Source organism: Dasypus novemcinctus, chromosome 19 (assembly GCF_030445035.2).
Source record: "Dasypus novemcinctus isolate mDasNov1 chromosome 19, mDasNov1.1.hap2, whole genome shotgun sequence".
NCBI classification, from domain to species: domain Eukaryota; kingdom Metazoa; phylum Chordata; class Mammalia; order Cingulata; family Dasypodidae; genus Dasypus; species Dasypus novemcinctus.
The window spans coordinates 47,514,229-47,533,794 of NC_080691.1; the positions used below are offsets into that span (position 1 = coordinate 47,514,229).

The window sequence follows — 19,566 nt, forward strand, 5'->3', positions numbered from 1 at the left end:
AATTAATTCTGCCAATCTCTGCCTTTTGACCAGAGAGTTTAACCCATTTACATTTAAATGGATTAAATGTAGGACATTTTTCTCCCAGTTTATTCTTTGGTTTATCTAAGTCTTTTGACTTTTTTGTCCCTCAATTCTTCCATTACTCCCTGTTTTTGTATTTTTTTTATCTTTTGTAGTGAACACTTTAGAATCCCTTCTCTTTCTTTTTTGTGTATTTTTTCCAAAAATTTTTTGTGGCTATCATGGGTGTTACATTTAACATACTAAATCTATAGCAATTTTGTTTGCTTTTATACCAATTTACCTTCCATAGCATACACAAACTATGTCCCTGTGTCCCTTCTATCCTCCACCTTTATGTAATTCTTATCACAAATTACACACTTTTACATTTTGAGTCCAGAACCATTGATTAGTACTTTTTATGCGTCTGCCTTTTAAAAATATAAAAAGTGGAATTACAAATCAAAGTACAGTAGTACTGGAATTATATTTACCCATGTCTTTACTTTACCAGAGATTTTTATTTCTTCATTCAACTTCACTGTATTTTCTGGTGTCCTTTCCTTTTAACCTACAGTGCTCATTTTAGCATTTCTTATATGACCAGTCTAGTGGTGATGAACTCGCTCAGCTTTTGTTTTTCTGGGAATGTCTCAATCTATCCCTAATTTTTTTAAAGACAGTTTTTAAAAATAGAACATCATTGTTTGGCATTTTTTCCTACCACCACTTTAAATATGTCATCCCACTGCCTTCTTGCCTCCATGGTTTCTGATGAAAAATTGACACTTAATCTTATTGAGGCTCCTTTGTATATGATGCATTGCTTCAATCTTATTCCTTTCAGTATTCTCTCTTTATTTTTGGCATTCAGCAGTTTTATTATATGTCATGCTGTATGTCTGTTTCGGTTTATCCTGTTTGGAGTTTGTTGAACATGTTGGATGTGTACATTCATGTCATTCATTAAATTTGGAAAGTTTTCAACCAGTATTTCTTCAAATATTTCCTCTGCCCCTTTCTTTCCTTCTTTTCCTTCTGGACCTCCCATGGTGCATATATTTGTGTGCTTGATAGTGCCCCATAGGTCTCTCAGTCTCTGTTCATTTTACCCCTTCTTTTTTCTTTCTGCTCCTCAGACTAAATTTCAGTTACCTTATGTCTAAACTCACTGAGTCTTTCTTCTGCCAACTCCAATCTGCTGTTGAACCCCTACAGGGAATATTTTGCTTCTGTTACTATGATCTTCTGCTCTGTATGGTGCCTTTTCATATTTTCTTTCTCTTTATTGATATTCTCTATGTGCTCATCTATCATTTTCCTTATATCCTTTAGTTCTTTTGCCATGTTGCCCTTTAAGCTCTGAACATATATAACCTTTTTAAAATAATCTTTCTCAGTTATCTCCTAGTCTAGTCCTCCTCATTGACTGTTTCTAATGCTTTAATCTTCTCCTTTGCCTGGGCCATCACTTCCTGCTTGTGTGTTTTGTAATCTGTTGTTGCAATCCAGATATTTTTGATATTTTAGCATGGTGTCACTGGAATTTAGACTTTGAGGCATGTGTTTCTTAAGGATGTGTCCAGTTAGTGTTATCACAGAGTTTTCCTTGAATGCCAGGAGCTAGTAAAACCAAATCAAAAGAAAAAATGAAAACTCCTTTCCCAGTCTTTGCAGATTTGCCTGTGGGTATGCCTCCTTTAGAGTTTAGCCATACATTGAGTTTAAAGGACAACTGAGGGCAAATACAGGTCACTGAGACTCTGTTTTGTTATTTTCAATTTTTTAATTTATTTCTCTCCCCTTCCCCCCCGCCCCAGTTGTCTGTTCTCTGTGTCTATTTGCTGCGTGTTCTTTTTATCCGCTTCTGTTTTTGTCAGCGGTATGGGAATCTGTGTTTCTTTTTGTTCTGTCATCTTGCTGCATCAGCTCTCCGCGTGTGCAGCATCATTCCTGGGCAGGCTGCACTTTCTTTCGCGCTGGGCGGCTCTCCTTATGGGGTGCACTCCTTGCGCATGGGGTTCCCCTACACAGGGGGCACCCCTGTGTGGCACGGCATTCCTTGCACGCATCAGCACTGCACATGGGCCAGCTCCACACAGGTCAAGGAGTCCTGGGGTTATTTTCCTTTTTTAAAGTTTCTCTGTGTTCTTGAGTTTAGGTATCTGTCAGTGTATATTTAGGTCTAATGGCCCTTTTTTCTTCCATTTCAAACTACTATTAAGGCCAACCAGTATATTTTTCATTTTAGATATTGAATTGGAGTTTCTATTTGGTTCTTTTTTAAGATTTCTATAGTTTTTAATTCTCTGCCCTGAGTCCCCATCTGTTCACTCACGGTGACCATCATTTCTTTTATCTTTTAATGTAGCTATTACAAATGCTTTGAAGTGTTCATCTGTTAATTTTAATATCCAAGTCATCTTGGGGTCAGTATCTGTTTATGCTTTTTTTTTTTCTTGACTGTGAGTCATATTTTCCTATTTCTTCACATGCCTAGTAAATTTTTGTTGTATACTGAACAATGGATGATACATTGTACAGACTCTGGATCATGTTCCTCTAAAGATTGGTTTTTGTTTAAGCACACAGGTAAATTGCTAGCTGGTCACCTTAAACCTGATGAGGTTTGGTTTCACAATTTTTATGGTGGGTTTGTTTCAGTTTTGCCCTTAGTCTGAATGCAAATTCTTAGATCTAAGATATAATCTTTAATTCTAAGGCATGGCCCTTCTAGGCTTCCAGTGAAAAGCCCAAGATGGTTACATAGCCCACCTAACTTGAAGGGATTCAGACTCCAATTTCTGTCTTCTCTGCTGTAGGAAGGAAGTAGCTGAAATCTTTGCTCAGCTTTTTCAGCCTTCCAGCAGTTGCTTCTTGCTGGAATCTTTATAGGTTCTCCCTCACATTCAAATTTCAGGGTTCAAGGGGTGTTTATGATTTGGACCTCCTTGCTCTGTATATTCTTCCTTTCTTGGATTTTCCCCATTGTTTTTCAACCATTCTGGAAGTTTCAAACTCTTGCCCCTATGCTTTAATCCAGAATAAATGTGGGGCTTTCTGCTTGACTTCTAGGCACCCCATGCCATATAGACTGGGGGGGCCCCTTAGGAGAAAAGTTGTATAAATGTAGATATCACTTCAGTGTCATTCCTTCCAGGGAATGAATCCTTTCCTTTTTATGTGTGCTTTGGGCTGTTTTTCACTGAGTTGTTTTTATAATTTACCCAGAGTTTATAATTATTAGTGGGAAGGTTAGTCCATTGCCAAATAATCCATCATTATTGGAACTGGAACTCAGTGAATTCAGTTTTCTGCTTCTCCTTAAATTATAAAGAAATTAGTCCTTTCTAGCTTATGTTCACACTCTCTCAAAATTGTAACTTTTAAGCCATCATTGACATATAACTAAGATTTGTACATCTTTGGGATGACATTTAATCTAGTATAATTTCACATGGATGCATATTTAAAATATCATTTACTTTTGCAACATGGTAAATGTGACAATCCCATTGAATTATGTAGTTGGAAATAGTTGCGATGGAAAAGTTCATGTTGTATATATGTTTTCACAGCTAAACAAATAGAAATTAAAGAGACAATAACATCTAAATACAATGTATGATCCTGGACAGGCTGTAATAATGGAGGAGAAAAGACTCAAAGGGACATTATTGGGACATATGAAAACGTTGGCATATAGAATGTAGGCTTTATATCAATGTTAAATTTCTTGAACTTGATAACTTTTACTTCATGGGGTTAGTTAATTGAATATTGTTGTTCTTAGGAAATGTCTGTGAAAGTATTATGTGTTCAAGGATCATGATATATACAGCCTACTCTTAAATGTAGAAAATATTAATAGCCAGATAGGAAGCTTGGAGGGAGGGACAGAGAATGTTACCACATATGTGGCAAAATGTTAAAGTTGATGGATCTGAGAATCTTTCTGGCTGGGGGCTATGTTGGAAGTTCTCTGTATAAGTTTGGATTATTTTTGAAACTGTCCTGTAAATTTGAAATTATCTCAAAAACTTTACTAAAATATTTATAGTATATATGTGTGTATGTGTGTGTGTGTGTGTGTATCATTTAATTTAAAAAGTAATGAACATTTGGAGCCTCTATCCAGTTCCTTAAAAATTTGATTAAAATTTAAATAACAAGGGAAGCAGACTTGGGCCAATGGATAGGGCATCCGCCTACCACATGGGAGGTCTGCAGTTCGAATCGCGGGCCTCCTTGACCCATGTGGAGCTGGCCCATGCACAGTGCTGATGCGCACAAGGAGTGCCCTGCCATGCAGGGGTGTTCCCTGTGTAGGGGAGCCCCACACACAAGGAGTGTGCCCCATAAGGAGAGCTGCCCAGCGCTAAAGAAAGTGCAGCCTGCCCAAGAATGGCACCGCACACATGGAGAGCTGACTCAACAAGATGACGCAACAAAAAGAAACACAGATTCCCGGCGCCTCTGATAAGGATAGAAGGTCACAGAAGAACACACAGCAAATGGACACAGAGAGCAGACAACGGGGCGGGGGGGGCTGATAAATAAATAAATCTTGAAAAAAATTTAAATAACAAAACATTTCTGAATTTAACTTGTTGAAATTTTTTAAATTATGTGCCACAATAATCTGCCCGAAAGGAGAAAAAAATGTGTTAATATTAAGAAATTAATATTTGCCATGTATTTTATATTTTAAGCCTAATTGCCCCAAATTTGATGAAAATCTATCCGTGATCCAGTAACAGGCAAGCATAAAAACACTCCGTTTTATTTGTTCAGATGTTGAAGGAGTTTTGTCTGCCTTTGGGCATATGGTTGCCTCCTTTTTCTCCACACTTATGAATAGGCACCCTGAATTTAACCAAAGGAATAATAGAGCTAATAGTTTGTGGTTTGTAGATGTTTTATTGGCAGGGGGCAAAATATCAAAATGTCATTGATGGTTGGTTCAATTTACAGGTTTTTCATTGTACTATTACTTGCTGTCAGCCTGGCCTGGGTCCCTGTGATAGAAATGAAAAAGACCAAACATCTGTTTGCATTCATGCACGCAGTTAGTAGTTACCTGACCCCACCCATTGCTGCTGTCTTCCTTCTCGCCGTATTTTGCAAGAGAGTCAATGAGCAGGTGGGTGTTGGCAGAGCCATTCCATGGCCCAACGTAGGGGGTCGCCTTCACAGTGTAGTCTTATTTGCTCTACGAGGGTCTCTATGCTTTCAGAATGGATGCTCTTGTACCATTTGCTTTCTGATGATTTCCTCCTGATGTTTTGGTCCAAACTCTCTCTTGGGCATGGAAGGAAGGCAAGCTCTGGTTTGTTTTCCACTTTCAGCCATACCATAGATGATGCAGAATAGAGAAGAATTTACCATCATGCAGAGTTGACTGTGGGAAAATATTCTTCCATTTCCTCTGTCCCCGAATGTGTCATGCTCAGAGATTTCTCACAGGGAGGATATACTATCGGGGGCTACTTCTGCCTTCCCTGCAGTGAGGAGGTGATCATTTTGCCCATCTCTTCCAGTCCTTTAAACCAAAAAAATATCCAAATTCATGGTTCAGTCATTTCACAAATAAGACTTTGAAAGCATGGTTTACCAGAGTGTTTTCATTTATTTGATTCATATCTTAAATCTTCCTGTCTCTCCCTGTAGCACCTAGCAGTGGACCTTGCATGATTTCCTGATGACACATCTGAGGTGCTCTGTGATCTGGCCCCACCTAGCTCTCCAGCCTTGCCCTCTTTATGCACTGCACACCCCAGCTGCTCCAGATGACCTGCTGGGCCAATGGCCTACCTGCCACAACCCTCTCTGGTCTCCCTTTATTTGCATAGACTGTTTGCTTTGCCGGGCATATCTTCCTTTCCACCTGGATGATTCTTCCTCCCATGCCTATCGCAGGTGTTCACTCTTCTAGACCAATCCTCCATTATTCCCTGTTCTAGTCACTTCACTGGGACTCAGCTCACCCTGAGAGCCACTGAGCTCCAGGGACACCAGAGCTGCTTCTCTTGAATCTCCTGGAAGGGCACGGACAAGCCGTGCAGGCAGTCCTGAGACTCTGCCTCCCACCTCTGACACCAGCTTTGGGGTAGTGGGGCACAAGGGCTCTCCCACAATCCCTGGTACAAGGTTGCAAGCTTATTACATCTCCCCTCTTTAGCCTAGAGAACTTGCCCAGGCCTTCTTCCCCACCCTGTTTCTGATGGCATATTCATCTGGCTTCACCCATCTGCCTCTAGATCTCTTCCTCAGCGCATCACCGTCTGTAAACGGTTCCTGTGGATCATCCCCCAGACTTTTTGGTTTCAGCTCTTTCTCCTAGTATGACCGTTCCTAGTGGGTCCTCATGCTGAAGCCCAGAGGCTAGGACTGCCCGGCCATCCCTTCCTCCATCTCTTCTGACATTGCTCCCAAGTCAAGGCCTGGCATCGTACCTCTTCACATCTCGGGGGGTCTCCGGTACTTACCCATGTGCCCTGTGAGACTAAGCAGGACAGGTTCTTTCAGGCCTTTCCAACTGCATGTTGGGCACAAGGTAGAGCCACTCTGATCTTAACAGGCATACACAAGCACCTGATCCCTGCCTCCTAGTCTCATGAAGAGATCGAGAGGCATGGTTTCAAAGCAGCAATTTTCAGAAGTGTGTCAACTTTGTAATTTCAACCCATAGTCAATGAATATTATTGAGAGTCTTCCATATGCCAGGCTCTGTCCTAGCATTGGGGATACACATATGAGTAAGAAAGTCTAGAGCTTACTCATGTGGCATCTACAATCAGAGGAGACAGATGATACCCCATGAGCAGATAAAGAATGATTTTTTTACAGTGGTAACAGTGCTATGTAGAAGATAACGCATGATATGGAGGATGGCCAGCAGGCACTGGGGAAGGTGACAGGAATGTCAGCCAAGGTAGTAGGAGAAGAGCTCTCCTATGGAAGTGACCTTGAATCTGAAATCTGCAAGATGAGCTGGTATCCCAAGGTCTAGGGTCAGATCCAAACAGAGAGAAGGCAAGTGCAAAGGACTGAGCCAAGAGCAAAGTTGGCAGGTTCAAGATGCAGAAAGAAGGTCGTAAGGGCTGGAATAGAGTGACCAAAGGTAGAGGAGTGGGACCATACAAGGTTGGCTGCAGGCAGAGTAGAGGTTTCATGGTGATAGCAATCGGAGGGCCTCAGAAGCTATAAGCAGAGATGTGACATTCTGTGGTGTATGGTTTGAAAAGGTCCCTCTACCTTTGGACTGCACCAGGGCAGGCAGGAGACCAGCTAGGGAGCCCCCACTGGGTAAGAGAAGATGGCGGTTAGGGGTGAGGGAAGTAGCCGTGGAGATGAGGGCAAGTAGTTGGAGTCCTAATGCATTTGGGAGGCTGCACCAGTAAGATTTGCCAAGGGATTTGGTAGAGCAGGAAAGAAAGGAACCAGGGATGACTCCTGGAGTTTGACCTGAGCAACCAGGGAGACTGGAGTTGCCACTTAGAGACAGGGAAGCCTGGGTTCTTTTTAGACACATTAAGTTTGAGACACCTATTCATTATCTAACTTAAAAGTGTCTCCTTTTTAAAAAAAGTTCCCTGACTGACCTAAGAGAGAGTGCAAGTGTTTCAGTTCTTTGTTGAGCTTAAGAAGGTATCATCTTCTTTCTCTTGCGTTCCCATCTGCTTGTCCAAGGTATTTGGTGCCCTTAACATGATGAAAAAACTTTAGAGCTCAGACATACAGGGGAGTGAGGAGGAAGATGGTTTGCCCCATCACCCATCTTCCTCCAGGTTGACTCTCCTGGGGCTCCTTCTCTGGCAGGGTGCCTTCTGGGGGCTGACCAGCGGCATCCTCATCGGCCTGTCCCGGATGGTGACCGAGCTCATCTATGGACACCGGCAGTCCTGTTCAATGAGCAGCACATGCCCCATGATCATCTGTGGCGTCCACTACCTGCATTTTGTCATCATCCTGTTCGTGGTCAGTGTCCTCATCATCCTGGGAATCTCCCTGGTCACGAAACCTATTCCTGATAAACATGTAAGTGCCACTGACAGGATCTCCAGGTAGTCACTTGGCTTGAATAGCATCGGCGAAGCACAGCCTTCTCTTTGGAAGTCTGGATGGGTGCAGGCCAGGGGTGGAGGTGGGTCAGCAGTAGGCAAGTAACACAGAAAGGGCCCTGTCTTTAAAGACAAAACTAAACTAGAAGCACTTTAAGGGTCTGCCAGTTAGGTTTCCGTTTAGATCAAGAAGTTTGGCTCATAAAATGCCAGTTTTCTTCGGAAGTGTTATGTTCACTAAGCTCAATATGAATTAGTGGAATCAGAGCAGTGCCAGCTGCCACCCAAACACACCTCCACCATGGAGAGAATTAAGCCAAGGGGAAGGGGACAGGAGGGCTGGGAAGCTGCCTGGAACAGGCTCTGTGCTCAGGGCTGCCACGGCCCTCTCCTTCTAGGCCATTTCCTGTCGTCTTGGGGTATTGGAAGGCCTGGGCTCAGAGACATTAACTTCTCCAAGGAAAATAACTAGTAAGTGGCTAGACCCAAAGCTAGTGTTCTCGCCCACTGTCATCCACGTCATGGCCTAGTAGGCTTAGTGGGACAGAGAGTCGGCCTAGCCAGAAAGCAGCAGGAGGGAGGGTTCTGGGCACAAGGAATCACGAGAGTTGGTTCAGAAGCTGGGAGAGGAGCTCAGAAAGGGAGACAGGTATGGCAGACCTACATGTCTTTCTTGCAGTTGTGCCTGAGGTCAGGTGAAAATCTGGTATTGCCTTACCAAAATGCAAATTATGAGACAGGGAAACTTGGAAACCTCAGCGTACCCCAGCTCAACTTCAGGTCTCCCCTCTCACCACTCTTTCTGACCAGTATTTTCCATCCAACTCATTCCTCTCTTGCGCACACAGCCCAGCTGGAGAAGGGATGAAGCAAACAGGGAGACGAGGCAGAATTGTCCAGGGATGCTCCTGCCCTCTCCTCCCCACCCCCACATTTCTCCCTTGCACCCATCTGTGGTGCAGCAAGGGAAGAATTCCCACCCTCAGGGCCCAAGAAGCCTGGGCATGGCTGACTTGCCATTTCCTGTTGCTCAAGGTCCTTCAGATGGCCTGCATTATTTTCTGCTCTACTCTTTCTGGTGTTGCCCTGCTCCTCCTTTAGTCAGCCAAGTGTTTATTGAGTGGTTACCATCTACCCAGCAGTGTGCCAGGGGCTTTGGGAAGCACAAAGTGGCTGCTGGAAGGGCAGAAGGAGATGAAGAGAAAAATGAGCATGAATGGAGCAGCAGCCATGAGCCAGGCTCTGGGTGTGACCCTCTGAGCACCACACCTATGCCAGCACTGCAGGGGGAGGCGGGGACCATCCAGCCCCCGACTTGTCCCAGCTCAGGAAGCACACCAACGGCCATGCCCTCACCCGAGCCCCGGCGCTTCCAGGGCCCACCGGCGTCCCCTTCTACGGGAGGCTGTTAGTGGAGTAAGGAAGGCAGAACGCATACATGTGACATCATCAGAAGGCATTAAAAGGCTAGCCGTCTCTACCATCATCACCCGACTTGGAGTCTGAGGTTCTCAGAGAAGTGGGGCTCAGCCTGGGTCTTGGAGGTAGGGGGCTGGGGATGCAGCCTGAACCCTCATAGAGTTCCTTCACAACCTTGCCAAAAGCAGGAAGCAGTGTGGGGCAAGATTCAAATCCACAACACTGGTTTGATGGATTAACAGTCATGCACTTCAGACTAGACTTGGTGGAGATATTCACCTAGTTGGGCCTTAAAAAAAATGGCAGAGGGAAGCAAATGTGGCTCAAGTGATAAGCCTCCGCCTTCCATATGGGAGGACCGAGGTTTGATCCCTAGGGCATCCTGGTGAAAAAGAAGAGAAAGTGTGCCTGTGCGGCCAACTGGTGAGCCAAGTGCCCACACAATGAGCCAAGTGCCTGCGTGAGTGCCCACATGAGTGCCCACAAGGGGAGCCAGTGCCTGCACTAGTAAGTCATGCAGCAAGATGATGACACAACAAAAGAGAGACGAAGGGGAGAGTCAAGGTGAAGAGCAGCAGAGACCAGGGACTGAGGTGGCACAATTGACAGGGAACCCCTCTCCATATCAGAGGTCCCCAGGATCGAATCCTGATGAACCCTAGAGGAGAAAGACAAGAAGGGAAAACAAAAAAATAAATAGATACAGAAGATTACACAGCGAATGGGCACAACAAAAATAGCAGGGCAGGGAGTGGGAGGGGAAAGAAAAGAAAAAAAAATTTTAATGGCAGAGTTTTGTTAGTTCCCCAAATTTCCATTTTCAGGAAGAAGAAAAATTTACAGATCCAAAGTGAAAAGGAATGCTCCCCTTTTGCATCTGTAAATGCTCTGATGAACTTGACCGTTTGTGCTCGGCCAAAGGGCCAGGGCGTGGGTGAAGCTCATGTCTGAAGTCCAGAACAGGGGGCTTCTGGAACGGAAACAGCTCCTAGGTCTGCCTGCCCTGCTCATCTAGATGAGAACTCCCAGCCCGGAGAAGTAACCTGGAGGTGATGGGTGCCTTCTCCCACCCCAAAGGGGCACAGGTTCCTGGATCCTTGGGTTCTGGCTCCAAGTTCATTGCCTCCACCCACCCCCCCTTGGTTTACAGCTGAAGGATACAGAGCCAGAGCTCAACTCCAAGAGCCCACGAGTCCCACTCACCCTGCCCTCCCCACATTGCTCCCACCTTCTGTTGGCATCTGACCGTCCGACCTTTACTGCGTCCACCTGAGACCCTGGTGCCCAGCTGCTGGGCATGTACTGCCCAGCCCTCGTGACACCCACTCTCCCTCCGCAGCTCCACCGCCTCTGCTGGAGTCTCCTCAACAGCCAGGAGGAAAGGGTAGATCTGGAGGCAGAGATGCCAAGGAAGATGTTCCCCCAACCAGTAGAGAATCCAGGTGAGAAGGAGGCCCTGAGCCCTTGGAAGAGGGCCACATGTGGGGTGTTGGGGTAGACAGTAGCCCTGTGCTGCTGCCCCAGCACCCCTCTGTCCCCCACCGTCTTCACCAGACCTCAGAAATGTCCTTCCCAGCAGAGGCCTGGGCTCAGTTTTCCTGAGACACCTGCCAGAGGTGTTTAGATGCTATTGGACATCACGCAGGGGAGTCCAGGCTGGAGGGATCGACACAGAAGCAGGAGACGGCACAGATGGCCAGGGCAGGCTTCAAGGGTGTGGGGGGGGGGGTAGAGAAGGGGTCAGGGACTGAAGGGAGGAGCACACCATCCTCTGGAGGCCGGGGACAGGCACAGGGAGGGGACGCAGGGCAGGAGTGTTCGGTGACCTGGAAGTGGTTTGAAGAGGAGGGGTGCAGTCCACTGAGCAAATGCAGATGGACAAATGGAAAAAGATGAGGCCTGAGAACTGGCTGCGGGATGCCTCACAAAAGCAGTTTGTGGGGTGGTGCAGGCCACGGCCTCATGGGAATGGAAGCGAGGGGGAGAACAGAGAGGAGTCCAAGCTCTTCAGAGAAGGAGTTTAATTGTAAAGGAGAGCAGAGTTAAGGCGCCGAGAGTACAGCGCTTCTGTTTGGGCTGATGGAAAAGTTGGGTAATGAATGGTGCTGATGATAGCGCACTCAGAATGTAAGTAACAGCACCGGAGTATATATGTGAATGTGGTTGAAAGGGGAAATTTTAGGTTATATATATGGTACTAGAATAAATTTTTATTTAAAAACAAAACAAAACATGGAACTGCCCAACACAAATGGTGAACCCTAAGTTAAACTGTGGACTTCAAGTAATAGTCCAATTATAAAAATGTGCTTTCATCAATTGTAACAAATGTTCCACACCAAAGCAAGGTGTAAATAGTAGGATGGCATATGGGAATCCTGTATTTTAGGCTTGATTGTTCTATAACCTACTACTTTTCTAATAAAGAAAAGAAAGAAAAAGAAAGAGGGGCGGGGGGAGGGGGAGGGGAGGGAAGCGGAGTGTGGAGGAGGAGCCTGGGAGGACAAGGGTGGGGCTGAGGAGAGGAAAGAGGAGGGGGTTCTGAGCCCCCTCAGCCCCCCTCTCTACCACCTGCAGAAGGCAACAAGCAGACCTGGGTGGGGTGGGGCCGGTGGACTCCTGGGGTGGAGATGGAGGGCGGGGAAGGTGGCCTCTCCGGGGCATGGGTCCCTCCCCATAGAGGAGGCAGGGCTCCAAGCCCCCCAGCCCGGTGCTTGCCAATGGCTCCGCCTGTACCTCCTCCTCTCAGGAGGTCTAAGTGGGCTCATTGGGGCCTGCTGTAGGCCAGGTGCTTGTTCTCTGTCATGCCCGCCATTATTCTCCCTTATTCCTTGGCAGTGGTGGGTGACAAGGATGTTGATGGTGGCTTATTTATGCATTTATTGCCCATTTAACTATGTGCCTGACACTGTTGAAAGGGCTCTTTTGTATTAATTTAATCCTTCCATTCCCATACCTGATGGGTACAATTACTCTTTCATTTTTAGAGATGGGGAAACTGAGGCACTGAGCCACCAAGGAACTTGCCCAGGGCTCCACGGATAGCCAGGAAGTGGCATGGTTTGCTCTTAGCCACTGGGCTGTACCACTGCCTGGCAGGCAGCCTAGCCTGGCTGTTTGGGGTGACAGTTGTGCCTTTGGGCTGTGGCCTTTTACATCCTGGCTCCCACCTCTCCCAGCAGCCTCTTTGGGCCTGGAAGGGCAATAATGCTGTGATAACAGTGGCATTCAAGAGAACAGAAGCAGGAGCCTGGTTGCTCAAGATTTCTCTAGCACCCACATTAGATGTCTGTCTCCCTGGCTTTGGGATCCTCCGGCTGCAGAGACCCTTCCTTTAGAACAGAGGCTCCTCAGTCCCTGCCTGACAGATCCCATCCTCTGTGATGCAGGGACAGGAGGCCGGGGAGACAGCTGGCAGGGAGGCTGTCCAACCACGTAGAGGGTATGCCGCTTCAGACACGGAACATGACACAGCACAGGCTGCGGGGAGCCTGCTCCGAATGAAAAGGGATTGTCTTGCCTCCAGAGCAGGGAGCCATTCCGGATCACAGTGCAGCGACAGGGCCGGCCGGGCCCCTGCGCCCTCGTGCCGGAGCTGGCCGTGGTGCTGACCTCGAGCCAGGCAGACACCACTAACGGGCAGGCGGGGTGGGCGGTTGTACTGAAGAAGACCCAGAAGGAGGGTCCAAGCTCCAGTGTTCGGCTTTTTCACAAGTGTGGCCTAGAGAAATGAGTGGAAACTTGTCTGTAATTCCTAGACTGCTTCTCTGTGCTTCCTGGAGAATGTCAGGGATGTGCCTTCCAGGCGAGGAGAGCCTTATTTGGGGCCAGGCAGCAAGACTGGTGCCTGCCTCGAGGAGAAACTGCTTGAGAGGTTGCCAAAGAGCCGCATACATTTCTAGGGCCTCCTCTGCGGCTTGTAACTGAGCCAAGAGGGAGCAGACAAGCAGCCCCTCGCCCTGGGTCTGTAGGACTGTGCCCAGATCACCCGCCTGGGACACGAGAGGGCTCTTGTGGAGGAGGCCCCTTGAGCACCCCACCTAGGGGACCTGGGCCTGGCCTTCTGGTCTAGCGGGGGGAGGCAAACACGGCCCGGGCAGCCTTGCTCTCGCCACACCTCGGCCACGCACACGTGCCTGAGAATGCTCCAGGTCCTTTCCTCCTAGGAGGAGTCTGTCAGTCCTCACACTGGACACAAGGCCTTCCCTTCTGCCGCCCGGCCCCCATGCCTCCTGACTTTTCCCCCATTCCCTCCCTCCCAGATGTACCCAGTGTGGCCCCGAGCTGCCTCTTGAAGGCCTGGAACACGTTCTGTGGTCTGGAATCGAAGCCAGGCCCCAAACTGGCCCTGGGAGCCGAGGCCACGAGGAAGACAAAGGGCGGTGACACATCGGAGACCCCCTTGTGGAGAAACCTCACCAATGCCTGTGGGTTCCTGCTGATAGCGCTCGGGGCCCTGGGCCACATGTACTACCACTGACAGGGCTCGGGCCGGGCCGTCAGAGCAGGCACCGCGGCCTTTTCTGCGCTCCTCCTCACCGAGGGGCTGACGGTTCCCACCAGGAGAGTCACGGCCACGGGCCCGAGGGCCACACCCACGGACACACCCCCTCGCGTGGGTACCAAGGGCCTCAGCTGCGGGGACAGCAAGCTGCCTGTGCGGGGTTGCAGAGATGTGCACGCGACAACATCTGTTCCTTCGAGAGATGAGTCACTGTCTCCTATTTTACTGCCCAAACACCGACTTCCACTTTAAATTTAATTTTGGCTTTTTCTCTCTAGATATATTTGGAGATTTTTGCTTGTGTTGACTCCACCATCTCCATTTCTTTCCTCTCCCCACCCTCCTTTGCTTTGGTTCTCCCTCATTTTTAACAGTATGGGCGGGTGCAGGGCGGGGGGAGGAGGGGTGGCTCCCGGAACAGTTCCATGGCCCAGAACAGCTGGAGCAAAAGCTGCCCCAGGTGTGGAAACTCTGGCCCCTGCACGGGCCAGGGTGGTCAGAGGGGGGCTGAGGCAGCCTGGGCTCTCAGCGCAGCCTTGCTCTGGCTCAGCACACGGGCCTCAGCAGCACCGCATCCCTGAGGAGCAGATGGAGAGGAAGCGCCCTCCCTGCCGAGCTCTTCCCAGGCATTCCCAGTCTTCCTGGTTGGGGATGTTTGGATTCCCTTGAGCTCTCCCTTGCAGGCCACTCATGGGCTGTGTTTCCACAGGGCTCCCTAAATCTTCCTCTTCCTGCTTCTCAGACCAAAATAAGTATTTCCGGTGCCTTGGCATGGACGTGGGGGAGACCTGCTTAGCATCACGAGAATTCACTCCTAAGGTGAACCCACACGACCAGGCCTCATTCCCCCTTCGGTTCTTCAGCCGACATTTCCCAGGGTCCAGTCCGTGCCAGCCACCATGTTAAGCTCCACAGAAACAGCTGTGAGCTGAGCACAGGGGCTCTGCTCTCTGGCGCTTATAGTCCCAGGGAGAATGGACAATGACACAGGAGTGGTGTCGGCCAGCATTTAGTGTGGCCTGTTGTTTATCCTGCCCTTGGAAGTACTTTATCTGCATTCTCACATTCAAGCCACATTAGAATCAGCCACATGACATGACACACAGAGGGAGACCGAGGCTGGGCAAGTAACAGCACACTGGGAGGTGTCCTGAACCATCCTACCTGACAAGAAAAGACTTTCTCTTAACAGGACTTTTGTTGAGAAGGGGATTGAGCCTGAAACCCTGCTGGACCCAGCAGCCAGTCCCTTTCAGAACAGGAGGGTCCACTTTGGCTAATCCTTTTATCCCAGGAACACAAACTTCCCTGCGGTTCTTCTGGGAAAGTGAAAACCCCGGGACTCATTCAGAGAACTAAAAGATTCAAAGGACCATCTGGGCTTCTGGTTCTGCTGCTGATGTTTACTGCAGGAGGAATGGGCATCCCAGGACCCTGGGGAGGTTCTCGTCCCACAGGAAATGCAACTGCTGGGCTGTGAGGTGAATGGGGGAAACCCTCGGGGCTCCAGCTCAGCCTCAGAAAAAGGAGCCCAGCCGGGAAGGTCAGCTTTGCCTCAGTAGCTCCTTGAACAGAGGTCAGACCTGCTTTCTGACATTTGGACCGTCTTCCACCCCAAAGCAGGAGACCTGTCCCCGGGCGTGACCAGGCAAGGGTAGGTGGAGGGAGAGTAAGGGGCTCTCCTGGCTCTGTTGCTGACCAGCCCCTCATCCCCACACACGGTGCAGCATGACAGGTGGAGGGACGGGCGGAGGCTCACCGAGGGCGGCCGGGGCCCAGGTTAAACAGCGGCTCCTTTGCTTCCTAAGAGAATGCAGCCGTTTTGTGGAAGGCCTTCATGAGGAAACCAGAAAGCTCCCCTCGTCCTGAGGGCTCACCCCCAGGGCGGGGCCTCTTAGGACACCCTCTTCCAGGACAAGCCACCCCGATGGCACCTTCGACCTTCCTGCCACCCCACCTGGGAATCGGGACCGAGCAGGCCAGGCCCAGCCACACCCACAGGCCTAAGGGTATGAGAGCAGGAAGCTTGGGCTGCGTCAGGTCCAACCGTGTCCCTTCCCCACCCCAACTCTCTGGGTCATCCCTCTCAGCCCCGGAGCTCAGGCCTGGCTCTCCACCTTCTGAGGGGGTTCCTGGCCACAAGGCCCATGGAGGCTCCCGCAGCCACCCCCACCCACTCCCGGCAGGGCAGCCAAGGGGCCTGGGATCAGCCCCTGGGGCCAGCCTGGGATCAGCCCAGCTGTGAGCCCGTCCCTCAGGGCCCGACGTTTCCCCTTTGGCAGGACAGACAGAACACCAAGTGCCACTCAGAGCCAAGATCAAGAGATTGCACCCATTTATTCAGGTGTGGGGGTGACACCTCCGGTCTGGACCCGGCCCCCCGCGCCGGTGCCGGCCGGGCTCAGGGTTTCCACTCGACCACCCTGATGGTGATCTGGGCCGCCCTCCGCACAGCCTCGCTGGCATCCGCCTCGAGGAAGCGGAAGGTGCCCACGTGCGTCTGCAGCAGCTTGCGGCCCTCGGGCGCCTCGGCCAGCATGGTGAGAGCCTTGAGGGCGTTCAGCCGCACCTTGCTCACCGGGGACTGCAGCAGGTCCAGGAGCGGGCGGGTGGCCTCCACGTCCAGGGCCGCGTACTTGCCTGCAAGCCCCCAGCACCCGTCATTCCTAGCAGCCCTCTTCCCCAGGCCTCTCCAGTTCCCCACCTGCCAGCCTGAGGGATCCGCCCCCTCACCCCACAAAGACCTGCTCAGTCTGACTCCTCCCACTGCCACTGGCCTAACCACCCTCCCCCCATATCCTGCCCTCACCAGTGCCCCAACTGGCCTCTCCCCACCCACCCTGGCTCCTGACCCACAATCCATGCCTCACGAGGCAGCAGGATGCTCTTTTTAAAATGTAACTCCAATGGCCTGTTTACGTGGTCGAAAACTCCAGGGCACAAAAGCACACGTGGTCCTTACCCTCACAGTGCTTACCGTCTGGAGGGAGCACAGACTTTAATACATAAACCCTTTGATGCCTTCCACTGTCTCCCACAAGGCTGCCTCCCTGGCCCCTGCGTTGCTCAGCGCATGCTTCTCTGTCCTGCCCCAGGGCCTTTGCACTTGCTGTCTGTCTCCCTGTCTGGAATTCTCCAGCCCCACCTTCGCTCTACTACTTCCAGTGTCTTTTAGGTCTCCAGAGGTGCCCAGGCCCCTCCCACTCCACTCTTGTGTCCCCACTCCACACTGCATTTTCCCCCAGGTCACTCAACACACTTTGCCTCTTCCACCAAATTGTAGACACCCCCAGGGAGGAGACCTTCAGTTGCAGTGCCATGGTAAGGAGCGGTCTTTTGTGCCCCGGTTCCGCCCCCTTTGTAGCTCAGGTCATTGTCCTGGCCTCCTGAGCCTTCGGGCCTTCCAAGGCAGCCCCCACAGGAAGCCCGGGCGCAGAAAGCCCCTGGGCTGAGGATGCCCATGACGCAGACCTTCAAGGGGAACCCCTGCCCCGGCAGCCAGCATCCTAGGATGGATGGCCTGGACCCCACACAGTACAGGGTGCCGTGCTTTCTGGGAAGCACCCAGGCCTCTCCCCCTTTGGTGGCTCTCCAGTTCCACCGTTGGAGGTAAATGAGGAGTGGCTAGTGTCCCTTGACTTTGGGAGGCTTTGCAGCAAAGTGGTGGAGCACTAGAGGCTGAGCGGGCCGGTGGCCAAGGCCCTTTGGCCAGACCTTCCCAGGGCACAGTGGGTGGGATGCCATGCCCCCACCTTCTGGTCATGGAAACCAGGCTCAGGGATCTTTAGTTGACCCAGGATTGGCTGACCAAGGGGGTGGGGGAAGTTGGGGGGTATAATCTTGTGCTCCCATTTAGCCCCCCACGTTGAGAGGTGATTACCATTAAAGAAACAGCAAAGAATCAAGGGCTTTAGGGTAAAAAACTCGCAGATGGCCAAGCAGTCAAGCCCAGAACCATGGCTTACAAGGGGCTGGGTGGGAGGTGGGAAGTGCAGGGCCTGGCATGGTGCACCGGGGACAGAGTCCTAAGGTGGGTAGCCGAGCTGGAAGGAGAGGGAGGGCTGAGCTGGGGGGATGTTGGGAGGAGAGGTAGCTTCTGGACCTTGAGCACGAGAATGGTGGGTTTTGAAAAACTCACCATGACAGTGAGCAGGCGGGGGTCCCCAGTTAGCGGCGACACGCGCCCAGTGAAGCACCGCGCCCCTCACTCAGCCCCCTGCCCGCCCCACCCACCCGGCTGGCAGAGCCTCACCTTCGGTAGTCACCGCCGCATACATCAGGGCCCCGGCGGCATTGGCCTGCACCTCCGCACACTTGTCCGTCAGCAGATCCACCAGTATGGGGATGACGTCAAACTGCCACACCTGGTTCTTGCCCTCCAGAGGGATGCTGCGGCAGAGAGGAGGTGGCTGGGGGGAGTGGAAGGGTGCTCCACCGAGGATGGAGGAGGCCTAGGAGCACCCAGAGGGACCCCAAGGGCAAGGGCTTCTCTTGGGACGGTCCCTGGTGGTCTAGGGCTGGCTGAGAACGTGGCATCAGGGTGCAGGGGAGCACTGGGGGGAAGTGTCGGGATCACCCCCACACTGGACCTCCTGGGAGCACACCCCGCTATGGGGCCAGAGGTCCCAGCCAGGGTCAGAGCTGCCCACCAACGCTGGCTCTGCTCATCGCAGGCGAGGTCAGCAGGCCACCCCGGGCATGGGAGGTGAAGCCATATCCCAGCTGGGACTTAGGTGGGGTGACTTTTTCAGTCACTTCTAGTCCTATATTTGTTGGAAACTGAAAATGAGGATAACAGACTCCCCAAGAGTTTCCCAAAGAATGACAGGGCCAACTGTGCCCTCCTAAAACTAAGGGTCAGCAAATACTACTGCCCTCAAGCCCCACAGGAGCATATTCATCCTGCGGCAAAAAGCACTGGGACTTCTCAGCCTTTCCCAAACTGGCCCCCCATGGAACCCTCACTTTTCCAGAATTCTTAATAACATTCCAAAAGACCCAGGGGTTCCATAGGAACACACCTTGGGAAACATGGGGTTGACCGGTATGTAGATTGACCTGTGTCCCCCCCACCCTCCAAAAAAAGAGATACTTTGAAGCCCTGCACCCCCGTACCTCAGAAGGTGATCTTATTTGAAAACAGAGTCACTGAAGATGGAATTAGGCAAGTTAAAACGAGGTCACACTGCAGCAGGGTGGGCCATTCATCCAATAGGACTTGTGGCCTCATAAGGAGAGGAAATTTGGACCGAGAAAGAGAGACACTCAGCAGGGAAAATGCCACGTGACGCCTGGGGCAGAGGACTTCATGGGTCGCTGGCAAGCCACCGCCAGAAGCCCAGGAGGGAGGCGTGGGACAGGTTCTCCTCCGGCTCTCCGAGGAAGCGTGGCCCTCCCACACCTTGATTTCAGAGAGTCTACGTTTCAGTTGTTTTAGGCCACCCAGTCTGTGGCACTTACTCATGGCAACCTGAGAACACCAAGAAAACCAGCCCCAGGCTCTGGAGACGGGGACTCTTTGAGCTTATGGGACAATGGTCAAAGATTCAGCATCTCCAGGTCCCACCTGCAGGG

At 50.6% G+C, this 19,566-nt stretch overlaps 2 protein-coding genes across 2 annotated transcripts in view; one reads left to right on the plus strand and one right to left on the minus strand.

Moving 5' to 3' along the window:
• Positions 1-14,269, plus strand: part of LOC101438206 (sodium/glucose cotransporter 1-like) — a 93,260-nt gene extending 78,991 nt beyond the window's left edge. Inside the window, exons 12-15 of the mRNA XM_012528688.3 lie at positions 4,981-5,149; positions 7,828-8,046; positions 10,828-10,930; positions 13,751-14,269. Of these exons, the coding sequence (XP_012384142.3) occupies positions 4,981-5,149; positions 7,828-8,046; positions 10,828-10,930; positions 13,751-13,968 (709 nt within the window). The 3' untranslated portion in view covers positions 13,969-14,269. The remainder of the gene's footprint in view (positions 1-4,980; positions 5,150-7,827; positions 8,047-10,827; positions 10,931-13,750) is intronic.
• A 2,042-nt stretch (positions 14,270-16,311) lies between these two features.
• RSPH14 (radial spoke head 14 homolog) overlaps positions 16,312-19,566 on the minus strand; it is a 79,859-nt gene continuing 76,604 nt past the window's right edge. Inside the window, exons 6-7 of the mRNA XM_004467706.3 lie at positions 18,245-18,381; positions 16,312-16,632 (exon numbers count right to left, since the gene is read on the minus strand). Of these exons, the coding sequence (XP_004467763.2) occupies positions 16,394-16,632; positions 18,245-18,381 (376 nt within the window). The 3' untranslated portion in view covers positions 16,312-16,393. The remainder of the gene's footprint in view (positions 16,633-18,244; positions 18,382-19,566) is intronic.